This window comes from Periplaneta americana, chromosome 2 (assembly GCF_040183065.1).
Source record: "Periplaneta americana isolate PAMFEO1 chromosome 2, P.americana_PAMFEO1_priV1, whole genome shotgun sequence".
Taxonomy (NCBI): Eukaryota; Metazoa; Arthropoda; class Insecta; order Blattodea; family Blattidae; genus Periplaneta; species Periplaneta americana.
The window spans coordinates 72,130,784-72,148,670 of NC_091118.1; the positions used below are offsets into that span (position 1 = coordinate 72,130,784).

At 35.6% G+C, this 17,887-nt stretch overlaps 1 protein-coding gene across 1 annotated transcript in view; it reads left to right on the forward strand.

Moving 5' to 3' along the window:
- LOC138695280 (uncharacterized) overlaps positions 1–17,887 on the forward strand; it is an 815,404-nt gene that overhangs the window by 780,613 nt on the left and 16,904 nt on the right. Inside the window, exon 9 of the mRNA XM_069819716.1 lies at positions 9,664–9,759. Within this exon, the coding sequence (XP_069675817.1) occupies positions 9,664–9,759 (96 nt within the window). The remainder of the gene's footprint in view (positions 1–9,663; positions 9,760–17,887) is intronic.

Below are 17,887 nucleotides of genomic sequence, written 5' to 3' on the forward strand. Positions count from 1 at the left end.
AAAATCAAGTGAATCCATTTTGTTGTAAACCTTCTTGTGAATCTAATGGTAAAAGAACTTCTCAAGTACCTAAAAAAAACTGAGTTATATCAATTTTTATAAATAGTTACAAATGGCTGCTAATTGCACAATTTGGGCTCCCTTTTGCTTTTTTTCTAACCTAATACTCAAATTTAGATTTTATACGTACTATTGTTCAGTAGGATAAAAAATGGTAATTTTCAAGGAGAAAACAAGGAATTTCAAATTTTCTGTACCCTCTTCCCTTAAAATGTTGATTGCATATAGAATTTATTATTCACTATGTTTAAACAATGAATAAATTAATTAATTTAATTAGTTTAATGACAGACTATTTATTTTGTATCTGTGTTGTTATACTTTCTATAAAATTACAAGAGAACACATTCACTTTCCTTGAAATATAACATGAAAAGTAAATTGTTATTGCATCAAAAGTTAATTATTATGTTTAGACAAATAATTATTTTAATCTATGGGCAAGCAGATGGTGAGTTGCTGCTGTAGACAATTTTCAGCCAAATGTGCATGACGAGGAGCGCAGTGGAAGGCCAACCATAATCACAAACAACCTTGTGGAGCAACGCACCATCTGCTTGCTCATGACGTTAGACCCATAGACCTGGCACAGCTGACGATAAATTTTAATCGGCACTATGCCCTGTGCATTCAAAAACTTTATCACTGACCGCACTTCACGCGACGGGAGCTGGAGTAGGAACGTCCATCTTCAACCAATGCAACGAAGCTACTGAGAGCACTCGGGAAGTTCCGCTAGCGTATGCACCATGCCAGGATATTAATCTATCACGGACACGCAGTCGCTTCGCGCAACATATGGTTTGCTAGTTGTGGGACGAGTGGGAAAGTTACATTATGGACGCGCCTCGTATAATAATTTTACATTACACACTTTACAGTATAACTTTATACATAGATATAATATTTTTAGATACAATTTCTGCAATTTAAATATTTAATATAAGATTTTTTTTTTTTTGTTTTATCTTACACTTCCGTCTAGTTTTATGCAAAACTCAACACAATTTAGTATGTTGTTAAAATTAGTATCTGTTCACTTGCCTAAGTTGTACTTCACGTTTCAATCTGCAATGTGCAGCGAGCATATATCTATCTTCATTTATTCTAGTCTCCTCCATTACTCTTTCGGTACAGAAATACTTTATAGTTCGTATAAGCTCCCTCTCGTTGGTTAAGCCTTCATTTCTTAATTTTATTTCATAGTATTATTTTGTCGTACCTTAAAAACAATTAAATTTAGCAATAATAATATACCTAAGTATAGTTTCTAACAAAAACGTTATTGTTGGTGAGTCTGGAAAATGCATACCTGCCAAATTTGAATTTACTTGTTAACTCAGTAACTTTACTTTCATTTAATAATTCTTTCGTTTAATTTTTTTATTTTACCAATTTTCTCCGGTATTTTAGTTTCAGTGTATTTGTTCATTATTAAGAGATGGTTTAGCCATCTATAACATTATACCCGTAAATATGGAATTACACTGATATGTATTTTAAAACATCGAGGAAAACGAGGAAGGTTTAGAATTGAACCGGTTTCATCAGCTGCTTATTTATGCGGATGACGTAAATGTTAGGAGAAAATTCACAATCAATTAGGAAAAACATGGGAATTTTACTTGAAACAAGTAAGGAGAGAGATTTGGAAGTAAATCCCGAAAAATCAAAGTGTATGATTATTTCTCGTGAGTAGAACATAGTACGAAATGGAAATATAAAAACTGGAAATTTATCCTTTGAAAAGGTAAAAAAATTAAAGTACCTTGCAGCAACAGTAACAAATATAAATGACACTCGAGAGGAAATTAAATGCAGAACGAATATGGGAAATGCCTGCTATTATTCGATTGAGAAGCTTCTATTATCCAGTCTGGTATCGAAAAAGCTGAAAGTTATAGTTTATAAAACAGTTATATTACCGGTTGTTCTGTATAGTTGTAAAAATTGGACCCTCACTTTGAGAGAGGGACGGAGCTTAAGGATGTTCGAGTATAAGTTGCTTAGAAAAATATTTGGGGCTAAGAGGGATGAACTTGCAGGAGAATAAAGAAAGATCCACAACACAGAACTGCACGCATTGTATTCTTCACCTGACGTAATTAGGAACATTAAATCCAGACGTTTGAGACGGGCAGGGCATGTAGCACGTATGGGTGAATCTAGAAATGCATATAGTATTAGTATTTAATATTAGTATTTATTTATTTAACCTGGTAGAGATGAGGCCGTCTGGCCTTCTCTGCCCCTCTACCAGGGGATTACAACTATAATATGAACAATAAAATTATAATTAACATTAAATTTACAATTAAAATTACAATAAAAATTAAAGTACGACAAGATTACCTGATTAATGAAAGCTAGACATTTTGTCATAGAAGTTAAGAACAAAGAATATTTTTGTATTTACTGAATTACAAATTAAACCTACAATAACAAAAATTTATAGTAATAAAATTACCGGATATTGAAATATTTTGTGATAGATTAAGAGAACTATTTACAAGAAACCATGTCTGAACGAGTCTCAATTACTGGCCAAGTGCCTAGTAAGTTTGCGTTTGAATTCAATTTTATTTTGACAGTCCCTGATGCTAGCAGGTAACGAATTTCAGAGTCTTGGCAGGGCTATTGTGAAAGAGGATGAGTATGAGGAGGTGCGATGGGATAGTATTGTTAGTATTGTTTCATGGCGATAGCGTGTGTTCAGATTGTGGTGGGAAGAAAGGTAAGTGAAGCGAGACGACAGGTACGAAGGAATAGAAGAGTTCAAGATTTCGAAGAGAAGGAGAAGTGAATGTAAATTTCTTTTCTTATCTAGTTTAAGCCAACCTATTGCTTCCAGGGATGGGGTAATATGATCATATTTGCGAACATTGCTTACAAAACGTACACACAAGTTATGAGCACGTTGAAGTTTCGTTTTGTTGTCGCTGGAGAGGTCAGTCAGTAAAATGTCAGTATAGTGAAAATAGGGAAATACAAGCGTCTGCACAAGGGACTTTTTTAAGCAAGAGGGAAGATGAACATTTATCCTTTTTACCACATGGATAATAGAATATACTTTTCTGCAGGTTTCTGTGATTTGCAAGTCCCAGTTGAGATTATTATCCATGTGAATGCCAAGATTTTTTACCGAAGAACTGAAAGGGATATGCACTGTACTTACTTTAACGGGGGAAATGTCGAGGTGCTTTACAGCGTCTGTTTGCCGTTTGTTTCCTAATATAATTGCTTGTGTCTTTCCAGGATTGATATTAAGATGGAATTTCTTTGTCCATGTCACAATAGAGTCAATGTCTTCGTTCAGTTTATCTATAGCGTCATTTATTCGATCTAAGCGGGAAGAGATGTAGCATTGAAGATCGTCAGCATACAAGTGATAGTTACAATGCCTTACAAGAGATGTAATATCATTGACACATATTGTGAACAACAATGGTCCGAGTACCGAACCCTGTGGTATACTTGATGTTATGTTAAGCCAGGAAGAGCTTCGATTCCCGGATACAACACATTGTTGTCTTTCCTGTAAGTAGGATTCGAACCAACTCACAGCAATCTCTGACAAATGCAGATTTCTCAATTTAAGGGTGAGCAGGTCAAAATTTACAGAGTTGAAAGCTTTACTAAGGTCAAGAAGTGTTAGTATTGTTACTTTATTAGAGTCGATTGCTTCACGAATGTCTTCGGTCACTTTAAGTAGAGCAGTGCTTGTGTTGTGTCCAGCTCTGAAACCTGACTGATACTTGTCGATTAGCATATAGTGTGTTAGTTGGAAGACCTGAGGGGAAAAGACGTTTGGGGAGGCCAAGGTGTGGATGGGAAGATAATATTAAAAGATTTAAGGGAGGTGGGATGTGATGGTAGGGACTGGATTCAACTTGCTCAGGATAGCGACCGATGTCGGTCTTATGTGAGGGCAACAGTGAACCTCCGGGTCCTTAAAAGTGATTTGTAAGTAATTAAGTAAATATATTTCAAAACTTTTTTCTTTCACAGGAGCAAAAATGATTGCTTTTAAGTAACTGAAGTGTCCTGAATCCGAATATGTATTTATTTTTTCTGTAAGTTATCACGTGAGGATTTCTAAAATTCTTTAATAATAAAAACGAAAGAACGTCAAATTCCGTGAAGTTCAAAAATTTTATTGCCATTCTAAAGCGATAACCTAACTTTTATGACTGTTTAAAAGGAGCATCGTCTGAGGACCTCTGGAGAAAGAACTACAGTAAGGAAGGGACTAGTGCTTTGTGTACAGTGTGGCATTGTATGGGACAGAAACATTGACTTTACGACTTAGTGAAGAGAAGCGATTAGAAGCATTTAAAATGTGGATATGTGGAGGAGTGGGCGAAGAAAGAATGATACTGAAACTGATCACAAAGAGAAAAAGAAATTTGTTTGGGCCACTGGCTAAGAAGAAAATATCTTCTGATGGATGCATTGGTAGGAATGGTAAATGGGAGAAGAGTTCGGGGCAGAAGAAGATATCAGCTGATAGACGACATTAAGATATATGGATCATATACGGAGACTTAGAGCAGTCATGTCAACTGATGCCCATAGGCGCAAGCACGCACTTTAGAGCTCAGGAGAACCTGAGCCCTTTACAGGAGAAATGAAAGAGACAGACGAAAGAGGCAGTATATGCCGCTTGGTCGAGCTATATGCTGGGATGGCCAGCAGTGATGCTATGGATAATGGGAAGAGAATGTATTAAAACTGTTAATTTTTAGATTTGTCTGAGAAGTATGAGTGCACTATAAGAGTGTACGTTTTAATTTTAATGCTCATTTTTCACAAGTTTGCAAGGAATCTTTTCGCTATTTTTTTTACAGAGAAGTGAAATTTTCAGATATGTTTGTTTAGTAGCCTTACAGGTACTGAAACAATGTTTTCGTATATCAAATATATCGAAATTACATACAACTGAAGATAGTGCATTACAAATTTTGAAAATATTCGCATGGAAAATGTCTCTAAGAAAATGAATTAAGAAAGCAACTTTTGTTACATCATAAACAAAAGATAGCCTATGTGTCGATGTGTTGTAAGAAAGTCAGCTCTATAGCTCCAGCAGATTTCGAGAAAATAATTTAATATTCTGATTATACAAAGATGCTCACCAATATCACCTAAAAAGTAAAATGCTATAAGAGTTTTGTTATGTAATATTAGTTACAGTTAAAACATACACCTACGTAACTTTGTTTTGTACTGTAATATTGTTTTGATTAGTTCATTGATTACTTTTATAAAGCTAAAGATACCATCAATATCAATATCAGCTTACCGTGTCATACTCAATCTCTTTCCTTTGGATATCACTTTCTTTATGAAAAATGTATTTCATTCACTTAGTACAATACAGTGTTACTACTATGGTATTTATGTGAATATTTCTTCTTAAATCTTTATTATGTTATTAACGTTTAAAACACAACTGCAATATTAATAAATATGTGTAAATATATATTTTTTTAAGAATATAGGTAATATCAAACAGAAAGAGGCCTTATAAAAATAACGACATAAAATTTCACGTTCCGTTCGAAGTTTGTACACTACTGTCTTTTTAATCCAACAGGCTAATTATTCATATACATAATTCTTCCTCCTTCCATACCTACCGCTTGATGCCCGCGCACGACGTCAAGGTCAGACAAATACGCTTGCTTTTACATCAGTGACTTAGAGGAAGGCAGAAAATAGGAAAAATTAATGAATGCTGAGTTTGCAGTTTGGGCACAAAACTATGTTTCAATGAATTCAAGGCCTCTTCTTTGAGTAACGTTTGTAGAGTACAAACCTTTGTTTGGGAAATTAGCTTCTTGTGGCTTGCATCAGAGCTGGTTGCATAACATAGTCCAAGCTGTTGGACAGACGTGGTGTTGCGGTGACAAATTGAAGCGAGGCCGTTGCAATAATGGGCGCCCACGAGACGCTGCCAAGACGACGTAGCTAATTGAGATGTATGGAGGTTATACATCAGCTTGCCGCCACACTTCATCAGCAGATACAACCAAACCCACGTACAGCCGTGGGGTGTTCGGCCGGAAGGGCTCCCTGGAGAACTAACTCAATACCTAGCACCAAACCTTCACCACGTCTTTTGTTCCTTTTCACGTCGCTTTCTTTCCTTTTCCTCGTTTCGTTCTTTCTTCCTCTCAGCATCTTCCTTCCTAGGGTAACCAGATTCACATCGATAAAAAAGAAGACATAAAGTTTAAAAAAGGAGGACATTGTTCGAAAAAAGAGGACAGAACATATGTAGGGTAAAGTTGCTTAAATCCGTGATACTCCCCATCTGATAAGCAAACATGGGGGCAGACAAAAAAGTTGTTTATTCTTCTACCTTGTTAACAATGTCAAAACAAGTGCTTATACAAATTTTGGCCACTCGACTGCAATTACGAGAAAATGATTTTCCCTGGGGACGTTTACACAAAAAAGCACAATTGCATGGAAAGATTTATTAAAACAGATATAGATATTGTTGCACTATTTGCCACTGGAATTAGGACAGCATATCATGGGATCAATTTTTGTCCTATGTCATAGAAGTCAGCCGCCTGGGATCGGAACCAGCATTTGACAGCCGTTTGCACCTCTCTCTCGATTCCATGATGTGACGAATATCTCAATTCCGGTGGGGAATATATTTAAAAATAGCTCAACAATTGTTGTGTCTGTTTTAATAAATTTTTCCAATGCAATTGTGTTTTCTTTGTGTTAACGGCTTCTGGCAACTTATTTCTTTAAGACCCTCGTAATTACGGTCGAGTGGCCAAAATTTGTATAAGGACTTCTTTTGACATTATTAACATGGTGAAAGAAAAATATTTTTTTTATCTGCCTCCATCAGAATGTTTGCTTGTGAGAGGTATCTTTTTTTTTTAGGAGCGAGGTTGCAAATGTAACTGCAACTTATAGCATGCGTATGTTTAACCTTAATCGTTCAATTAAATTTCCTTATTCTAAATGCAGTTAATGTTCTGCAGCTTTGAACTAAATAGTAGCAACATTAAAATAAGGCAACATTAACGTATATGGATCTTATGAGGAGACGATGAAGAAGGCGGAAAAGAGGGAAGATTGGAGAATGCTGGGTTTGCAGTGAATGTTCTACCCTGGAAGGGATGAGAACATAAGGAAAAACAGTTGAAATATATGCGATTGTGCGTTCTTAGAAAGGAATTTGAGGTTGAGAAGAAGAACTCCAAGCTTGTCGGCCATTTTTCTCATTCCGATTTCCGGTGTTTTTTCTAGAGAATTATAAAAGAAACTGTAAAGGATAAAGATAACAGCAAGAAGTAAATACAAACTTCCACAATGATAAATTACAAGGTTCATACCTTAAACAATTTAGAGTTTCGAATCTCTGCAGTGACGTGAGAGAATCTCTATTACATTCATTTAACACTGAATAAGGCCAGTTCTTATGTAACAGGCAAAACTACTATTATTTTCAGGTATGCATGTGCAAGAAAACATTAATTCATTCAGTAGTATAATGAAGGATCGGTGGAGAGGAGAAAAATTCTCTCCGCATCGGGATTTTCAGCTCCACGTGCTGACGCTCTATCCACTAAGCCACACCGGATTCCAATTCCGATGCTGGATTGAATCCTCTCAGTTTAAGCTCCACCTCTTAGTTTCCCTTTAGTGGCCAACCCTCATGCACTGTGACACAGATGTGTGACAGTAGCACAATGTCCAACGCACTAATGTGCAGAGGTGCACTCATTACGAGTGACAAAGTGGCCGGGATCCCACGGAATGAGCGCCGTCTTAAATCACTGTGATTATTTACGCATATCATATTATTGTGATGTACCGAAGTACATATGATATTTCCGTGCAGAAATTCTGCGTTATCATATGATGAAGGAGATGGAGCTTAAACTGAGAGGATTCAATCCGGCATCGGAATTGGAATCCGGTGTGTTTTAATGGATAGAGCGTCAGCACGTAGAGCTGAAAACTCGGGTTCGAATCCCGGTGTCGGAGAGAATTTTTCTCCTCTCCACCGATCCTTAATCATATGAAGAATTCCTGCACGGAAATATCATATGTACTTCGGTACTTCGCAATAATCATTCAGTAGTAGCTTGAACTGCTGTTTATTTATTTCATTTACCATAGCAGCAATAGTGACAATTGAAAGAATTATTTGTATGAAAATACATCATATTCCTTTATGAACAAAACCGCATCATTATTTTACGCAAACTTAACGTCTTTACAAAATCAGATGATTTCAAATCTTCTGTGATTTTTCAGTAACCCCATAGATAAAATTACTATTTTACGGAATAACTGGAGGTACTTTAAATAGAGAATGGAGAGAGGCGGACCGCGTGAAAAACCACGAGACACGACGTTCATCTTACACTTCTGTTTCCATGGCACAACGATTGACGTCAGAGTAAATCCGTCATGTCAGAACTTTACAATATTTCTCTGTTGTACTTCGAACATAAACGTTTCACAACAAAATAAAAGACAGAGGCATGCCAGGACGCGGGATGTTTTCTCTGAAATCGGAACGGCTGGCAACCCTAATTACATACAGTATGATTATTTAGAGAGCATAGTATTAACATTTGCACGGGAATAATACGGAACTGTATCAACAACTTAGTTACGTTACTATATCTGCTGAGTGTGAAACCTTATCACTAAGCTTAGTATTTCAGCTACGTCTAAGCTGGAATACAGTTGCCTACTCTCATACTGTACCTGACGTCACAGTCCAGGGATACGTCCAGTCTGATACAACATAGAACCACATTTTACTCACGCTCACTCTAGTTTGTGTTGAAGCCGGAACACGGTCATAGTGAGTGCTTGAAACCAGTGAAATGTAAAAGTCGTATTATTTACTTAACGTAACATTTGTATTTGTGACGAGGTAAAACGCCGAAGACAAAAAGTTCGAAGTATGAAAAAGTAGAGGACTTAATTCAGGAGTTCGCAGGCAATAATAATTTACATTACATGTAAGTTGTGCAAAGTAGATATAAAACTTACAAGAAAACAGTGCATTGAAAGACACTGCAATACAAAAAGGCATAGAAATATGGTTGAAGGTAACTCGAAACAAGCAGTACCATCAAACTCAGAGAGAGTAGGATAAGAAATCCGTGCTTTGCAGGGATCTATGTGCCATGATAGTCAATGCCAATATACCGATTAATAAATTGAACAATAAACACTTTAGAGAATTTCTACAAAAGTACACGAAGGAACATATTCCAAGTGAGACCAACTCCGTCAGCACTTTGTACCCATACTTTATGAAGAAAAAATATTTGTCATGCAGGTAGGCCCTGGCCAACTTGGGGCTGTTGCGCCGTTAGATTATAAAGTCAGTAGTTGCTCTACTTTTATTTCAGGTTGGATGTACTCTACGAACATGCGGTAAGAACATGTTTGTCTGTCTCTTTCTCTGCTGCATCACCTGGGTTCCACCTACTATATAGACTATTCACCCGCAACTTGAGTCTTTGGTAGCAGGAATACTAAGCTTACTTATCACATGTGTCGCCTCACAGATCCTTGCTGATCTCAGACAATTTCTGTTTGTTTCAGCCGTGTGTGAGCCTCCTTGTCGCTACGGGGGTCACTGCATCAAACCCCATGTCTGCCATTGTCCTCCGGGCACCAGCGGGACCTACTGCCAGAATTGTGAGTTAGTCGACCAACACTTACGTTGGGATAAACATGTTCTTTTTCTTAAGATTAAGAAAAATTATTCACTTTTTGTTATTCTACGAAATTACTTGACTATCCATACTTTACGGTTGATTTACCTCGCATTAGTACAAGCTGTATTAAAATATGATATTTCAGGCTGAAGTTGTGCTTGTAATATCTTCTTCATGTCCATTACACTGCTACAGAAAATACTAATAAGAATATGTCTCAATAAGCTTCAGAACTGTTGTATTCTGAATTTAAAGTATTTAATACCCCTCAAATATATAACAATGTCTTACTGAATTTCGTACATAACAACCGAAATATATTTAATTTCATTCACATAAATATAAAACTAAAAGATCAGACAACATATGAAGGTTTCAGGGGAAAAAACATATTTAGTCCACTATTAATTCCACAATTTGGGACATCTGGCCGACATATACGGGTGACCACTAGGATCTAGAATACAAAGCAGAGGTTAACGTAAAAATAAAATAACTTACAATATGATTTACTGAGAGAATACAAGACAATGATAAACTTAAAAATGAAGTACAATTTGATTTCGGAGAAATGTAAGATGAAAGTGCAATGAAGAATAATTGAAATGAAGTAAATAATATTATGTATTGTTATGCAAGTGATTGTGTAAAATGGATAATGAATCTCTCAATACCATTAGACAAATTTTGTTATTCTCCTCTTTAGAACATTTAAGAGAAAGGAGAATGGTTTTGGTTAACTTAAATGAAGTTCTCCTAGCGCCAAAAAGAAGTCCTTTCACTTCCCATGTATTAATATTCATTTTGTATATCTCACTTAAGTGAGGAATACGTGGATTGTAAATAGACTTCTTTTCATTGTTAACGTTATTGGCTTGTTGATAATCCTTCTCAAAACGTTCAGTGGGATCAAGAATGAGGCTTCTTCAATTTCAGCGGTCGATGGCTCTTCTAGTTGACCCATTCTCAGCCAAGCAGTGCACTTCTTCGTAAACCTCCCACTTCGCCTTCCGAAGAGTGGTTGCGATGGAGCTTCTCACTTTACGGTGGCGATTGTTCCTCAGTAGTTCTCCTTTAGGGCAATAATCCAAAACATGCCCAAGGGTTTCTACTTTGCAGCATCCTGGATGGCGACAGTTTTGATCTTGGAAGGAACAACCTGACGACCTGCTGCGACGTTTGTGGACATCTTTATGGCATTTGTCCTCTCTGAGGACGATAGCCCTCTTCTATTACTAATCCAAGAGTTGTTTTTCGGATCTTCACTGTAAGTCACCACTCCTTTACCTTTTTGTGGAAGACGACACTAATCATTACACGACCTCCGGCGTAACTCAGATCTTAAACTTCGTCCTGTCATCGAATGTGCTTCTGCGTTGTTGGGAATGTTTAACTGTGAAAGAGCTTCTTGTTTTTCAGTTTCAAGATCAGTAATTTTTATATTTAATTGAATCTGGCAGTTAAAGTTGAGATCTTTAAGATGACCTAATCATACAGGGAAAAACTCGCTTGGTTCAACATTATAAGCATATTAAGGGGACACTCGCGCTGAAAAACCTGAATTTTTGTAAATTTTTTATTATTCCATATTTGGCAACCTTAAAGGATTTTTTTTTAATTCGAACTAAGAAATGTAGTAAATGAGACTGTGTTAGTGGCTGTGTACTCCCCAAGTGGGCGTGGCTCTCCAGGCAGCTGTCAAAATACTTATCGTTTTCTATTTTTCGTTCAAATACTCTTTTTTTGTAGTTTAAATTGTGCGCGTTTTCTAACAGTTCGTATCCTTGTTTCAAATCAACGTCCATTGATTTTTGGGGACATCTATAGGCTTTGAAACGAACTTTCTTAAAAAAGCTGAATGTGAAAGGCGCCAAAATTGTTTACATTTGAGTTACATCGAATTAATGTTGCAGATATACAGAAAATGAAAACTGCATTTCTTGGAAACCTCTGTCATTTACCAGCACTGACAACAAGCCTAATCATTCCAGATGCCCATCGGGTGTTTTATAATAAAACGCTTGTTAAAAAAAGGTCACACGATCGCACAAAGAAATGGTGCACACTACTATAAACACTCGTCTGTCAAAATGATCCCTGTGCACCAAATATTGGGATAAAATGCTTTTCAAGAGAGACGTACATGAGGAATGACGCAAAATACAAACGAAAGTTTGCACAGTATAATTAGGAGCAAGTGCCAAAAACAAAACTATGTATTCAAAAAGAAGATATATTTGGCAGTAACTGAGGCTCGTACGAGACTGAAGTAGACAAGACACCACCAGACAAGGAAATATTCAGAATCAAGAAAAAAATCTATATGATGAAAGATAGGCGACGCTTGAAATAGAATGTGAAGCGGTATTTGCATGTGAAAAAACTGAGAATACAGGCAGACAAAGTGATAAAACTGCACGAGAAGCATCCTGCAAAGAAAAAAGGAAGGGAAAACATATGGTGCTGGGGAGTTTCAAGAGGTTATTGCAGGAATTTGTATGTGAGTATAATTATGTACTAAAACTTTAAATTTTTCAGAGTTCTGCCCAACTTTTCTATACTTAATATCATCCAATTCTTCTGAAATTTTTACAGTTCGTTTACATAATTTTTGTATACAGAATCAAGGATGCATTTTCTAAAATGTTCACATATACTGAAATAGCATAATCTCTAATATGTAATTTTTTTTACATTTTTTTCAAAATTGTGATTTAAAATTTCATAATTTCTCTAGGTGTACTCATTATTTTCAAAAAAACATACTTGTTATTAATTTTCAGATCTTCCTCTACAGCATAGGCCTATATGCTATAAAGCAGAATTATTTTTCTTCATGTCAAGTTCCAAAAACTGAGGTCAAATTTGGGCCCATTTTTCAATATTGTATTTTTTCTTGGTATCTCTGCGACCTACAGCGCTGAAATTTTGTATGGTAACATGTTTAATTATATTTTACGTCCCCTAAAAATGTCATTGCATTTGGTTCAATAAGAAAAAAGTTATGAAAATTACCTTAGTGTCCCCTTAAGGAAAGAAACTTTCATTCTGTAAGTCTGTAAACGCTCTCCATTTGCAAAATGTGACTAAACGTGTTTTTCCCCTGGATCCTTCATATGCTTGACAGAACATGCAGTAAATGTACCATAACCACTTATAACCACTGTGAAAAATTCGGTCCGAGGCTTTGTAACAAGATAACGGCTAAATTTACAAACATACAATTTGCTAATGCTCTTTATTTAAAAAAGAAAATAATAATAATTTTTTTAGAGAGAAAATTTGAAGTTCCAATTATTGTGATATGTGTATTTTTTTTTTTTTTTTTTTTTTTACTCTGTTATTTAATAGTCTAAAATGTTTTAAAAATTTTGTGGAATGCCTCCTGAGCGCTAGTATGTATACTCTTTCTGGGGGTGCTAGTGATTTTTTTGTATATAAAGAAACAATATGTATCTTTGTTCTAGAAATTTATTATTATTATTATTATTATTATTATTATTATTATTATTATTATTATTATTATTATTTTCCGAGTGTAGAATGCTATTTCACTGATCTGTATTCTTATGATTATGCAATGAAATATAATACGAACCTATTATAACTATTTACATAGTAGTAAATTGTAGCCTGGAGTATGATCTTTATGCGTAGTCTACATACGTACACACTTACATACGTAAATACGAGGACATACATACATGCATACATGTACGCACGCATTAATGTGACGTTATGCCAAAAAAATATATATACAGAGCAGAACTAAAAGAATACAAAAAGATAAATAAAATAACACACCAAAACGAAACAATTTAAAGAGCACAATTACGCAACAATAATATAATTAATACGAAACAACACAAAACCAAATTACAATACGAACATTACTCACAACAGTAATACAAACACACAACAGAAATAAAGACTTTAAAACACATTAAATCACCCTTAGTACGAAGCTGAAGCAAATACTAAACCCTTACGGGACTATTGCAATGCTTACAGTCCAATTATTTAGTCCTGACAGCTCAACGACGCGAAAGAGGGGAAGTAATAGGAGTAGTGGGGAGAGTTTCGAAGTAGAGATACGGGCGAGCGGCCGGTGAAGGAATGCAGTACACTTTAACTGTACTGGAAACACAACGCTATACCGCATGCGTGTCATCCGATCGCTCTGACTGCAGGCGACAGACTAACCTAAACATCCCTTGGCGTAACTTAATGGACTCGCCTGACCCAGGCGCACATTGCCGGCGACTGTCAGGACTAAATAATCGTACTGTACAGAAATCTTAATTAACTTTAACTGTTATGAAACACTTAAACACTTCGGACACTTACATTATGCGTTATTTATTGGCTAAAACTTTCGCAACACTAAGGACTTCCAAAAAACATAAACGAACATCTGCAACTATTTCGACATTGTTAAGCTCCATAAAAAATTGTTACAGAATATTTAGCCGAGATATGAATCTGGTCATCCAAATTCAAAGGCAAGGCACAGCCAAACCGACGAAGATGTTGACCGCTGCTGAGAGAATTATGTGCAAATAATTCTATATTCAAATTACAACCCGACCCGAGCAACTTTTTAGTATGTGTATTGGTCGAGGACAATGGCAGGGCAGATGTTTATATTCAATGGGAGGATTATTTATGCTTTCACAGATTAAACAAAAGCTTGCAACCCAAAATGTATAGCAAAGGCTTTATTCTGTCCTGGTTCTTCGTGTCTGCAGCTTCGAAAATTAGCCAGATTCGACGCATCACTAACGACTGCATATCCGGTAGTGACCACATGAACCTCCTCGTTGGATTTAGCTAGACAGGGTTGCCCAAACTTGTCACTGAACATAAGCATCTACGTTCATTCAAACATCAGGGGTGTGAGGGACAAAAGTGCGCTATTAGGAATTTGAGGTTATAATCCGGATCAGCTTATTTAATACCCTAAGGTTGAAACCTAACCATTTTCCCCCTATTACTACATATGTTAGTGGATTATAGTGATTTTCTAGCTCTCAGGTTGAAATTTATTTTACCAACTTCGTTTCGAATTTCGGCTACTGACAAATACTACAACTGACAGTTATTTTCTAACTGTTATGTTGGCAGCAATAACTTTGCAGTACAGTAAAGAGATCAAAATGCAAGTACCTAGGCTTGTGAATTAATAATTAATTAGTAATATTGGTATTAATACTTACTTACTTACTTACAAATGGCTTTTAAGGAACCCGAAGGTTCATTGCCGCCCTCACATAAGCCCGCCATCGATCCCTATTATGTGCAAGATTAATCCAGTCTCTATCATCATACCCCACCTCCCTCAAATCCATTTTAATATTATCCTCCCATCTACGTCTCGGCCTCCCTAAAGGTCTTTTTCCCTCCGGTCTCCCAACTAACACTCTATATGCATTTCTGGATTCGCCCATACGTGCTACATGCCCTGCCCATCTCAAACGTCTGGATTTTAAATTCCTAATTATGTTAGGTGAAGAATACAATGCGTGCAGTTCTGTGTTGTGTAAATTTCTCCATTCTCCTTGTAACTTCATCCCCCTTAACCCCAAATATTTTCCTAAGCACCTTATTCTCAAACCCTTAACCTATGTTCCTCTCTCAGAGTGAGAGTCCATGTTTCACAACCATACTGAAGAACCGGTAATATAACTGTTTTATAAATTCTAACTTTCAGATTTTTGGACAGCAGACTGGATGATAAGAGCTTCTCAACCGAATAATAACAGGCATTTCCCATATTTATTCTGCGTTTAATTTCCTCCCGAGTGTCATTTATATTTGTTACTGTTGCTCCAAGATATTTGAATTTTTCCACCTCTTCGAAGGATAAATCTCCAATTTTTATATTTCCATTTCCTACAATATTCTGGTCACGAGACATAATCATATACTTTGTCTTTTCGGGATTTTTATGAACAAAGAATCCTGTTCCTAATTGGTGATTATTGTTTCCTTCCCCATAATACAACAAGTAATCTCCTATTTGTGATATGCCATTTCCATCTAACCTAACCTCTTGTACTCCCACGAAGTCTATTCTATATCTAGCTAGTTCTTTTGCTACTAATGTTACCCCTCCTGACTGGCATTAATATTAATATCAATACATGATTCAGTTCTCTTGCGTTGTGATTCCAATTCAACTCTATATTTAGATAAGCGTAATTAAATTAGAAATAGTTTATAGACCTACTTCGTATGAAACATGCACGTAAATATATTTGACATTTTAATGAAATTCTTTCGTGTTTAGATTTTTATTAAAATGTCCAAGAGATGATAGCGTAGTAGCGACTTCTTCAAGAAAGAAAGTGCTTGTAAGTATTTTAAGCATGCTATAGATTTTAAAGTGGTGTTCTGTTTTCGGAATTCGTACTAATCATTTCACCTGATCAAACTACATTTTTAGGTTAGGTCTCTTGAATAGTAAACTGTTTAGCTATAGCAATGTATTTCATGTTGCCAGACAAAATAAATTTTAATATTAGATCATACTAATCCAAATTACCAATATATTATGCGAGAAGTCCAGGAGGAAAATAAACTATTTCATAATTTACTGGACCATTTATTCGCAGCAATAACTTTGCTCTGCAGTAAACTGATGAAAATGAAGTACCTAACCTTGTGAATTAATAATTAATTAGCAATACCGGTATTAATATTAATATCAATACATGATTCAGTTCTGTTGCGTTGTGATTCCAATTCAACTCTATATTTAGATAAGTGTAATTAAATGAGAAGTAGCTTATAGACCTACTTCGTATGAAACATGCACGTAAATATATTTGACATTTTAATGAAATTCTTTCGTGTTTAGATTTGTATTAAAATGTCCAAGAGATGATAGCATGGTAGCGACGTCTTCAAGAAAGAAAGTGCTTGTGAGTATTTTAAGTAAGCTATAGATTTTGAAGTGGTGTTCTGTTTTCGGAATTCGCACTAATCATTTCACGTGATCAAATTATATTTTTAGGTTAGGTCTCGTGAATAGTAAACTGTTTAGTTACAGTAATGAATTTCATGTTTCCAGACAAAATAAATTTCAATATTAGATCATACTAATCCTAATTACCAACATAATGTGCGAGAAGTTCAGGAGGAAAATATACTATTTCATAATTTGTTGAACCATTTAGAAAACACCTCGCAACATAAATCTGAGATGTGATAAATAAGTAAGATATTTTTATTGTTAATTGCTATATTATTATTATTATTATTATTATTATTATTATTATTATTATTATTATTATTATTATTTTACTAAGTAGCATTGTGATTTTTCCCTCTTTGGTGATAACTGGTATTAGTTGGCAATACTGAAGAGACGGCCAAAAAGGAACTTTCAGGAACTACACTTACTTGATCCTCACTATATAAGGGGACTGCGAGCAATTTTTGAACAGTTTTTTTTTTTCAGCTTCTCACCCCACATAGAAAAAGCCTACAGAACATACACTGCATTGTGCAGGGTTGCCATCCATCAAGCTTTTGGGCGGGATTGTCCTGAAATTTGAAGCAATGTCCCGGATCCCCCCTGTGCCGATTCTGATGACAGAAAAGAACATCATTCTATACAGGGTGATTCATGTAGTTCTTCCATCGTTTATGGAGGTGATTCTTGAGGTTATTTGGAACAGAAATGTAGATGAATTAATGGGATCACATTTCATAATTACGGAGTTACAACACATTTACGAAACGCGTCATAGTGAATGGAGCGCTAGGCATGTTTGTTGCTATAACTACGTGCACGTTATTGGTAGTCCCTATTTATTAAGCTGTTATCTGTTGTCTAAGTTACATCGCGTTGCTTTACAAATCTCCTTTTGAAGAGTATGATGATATGATGTTTATTTTGGGCTTGTGCGATGGTAATACTATACATGCGGTTTACATCCGTGTGGACCGTTGGCTTGAGATTGAGGGAGGAACTTTCGAAAATGTGATTTAAATCCATTTTAAATTAAAAGGACTGATATATAAACAATCAGTTGTTTCTATTTATATTACTTTTTGCATTTTTGTTAATGAAATTCTGAAATAAAAGTTTTTTCTGCCGTTTT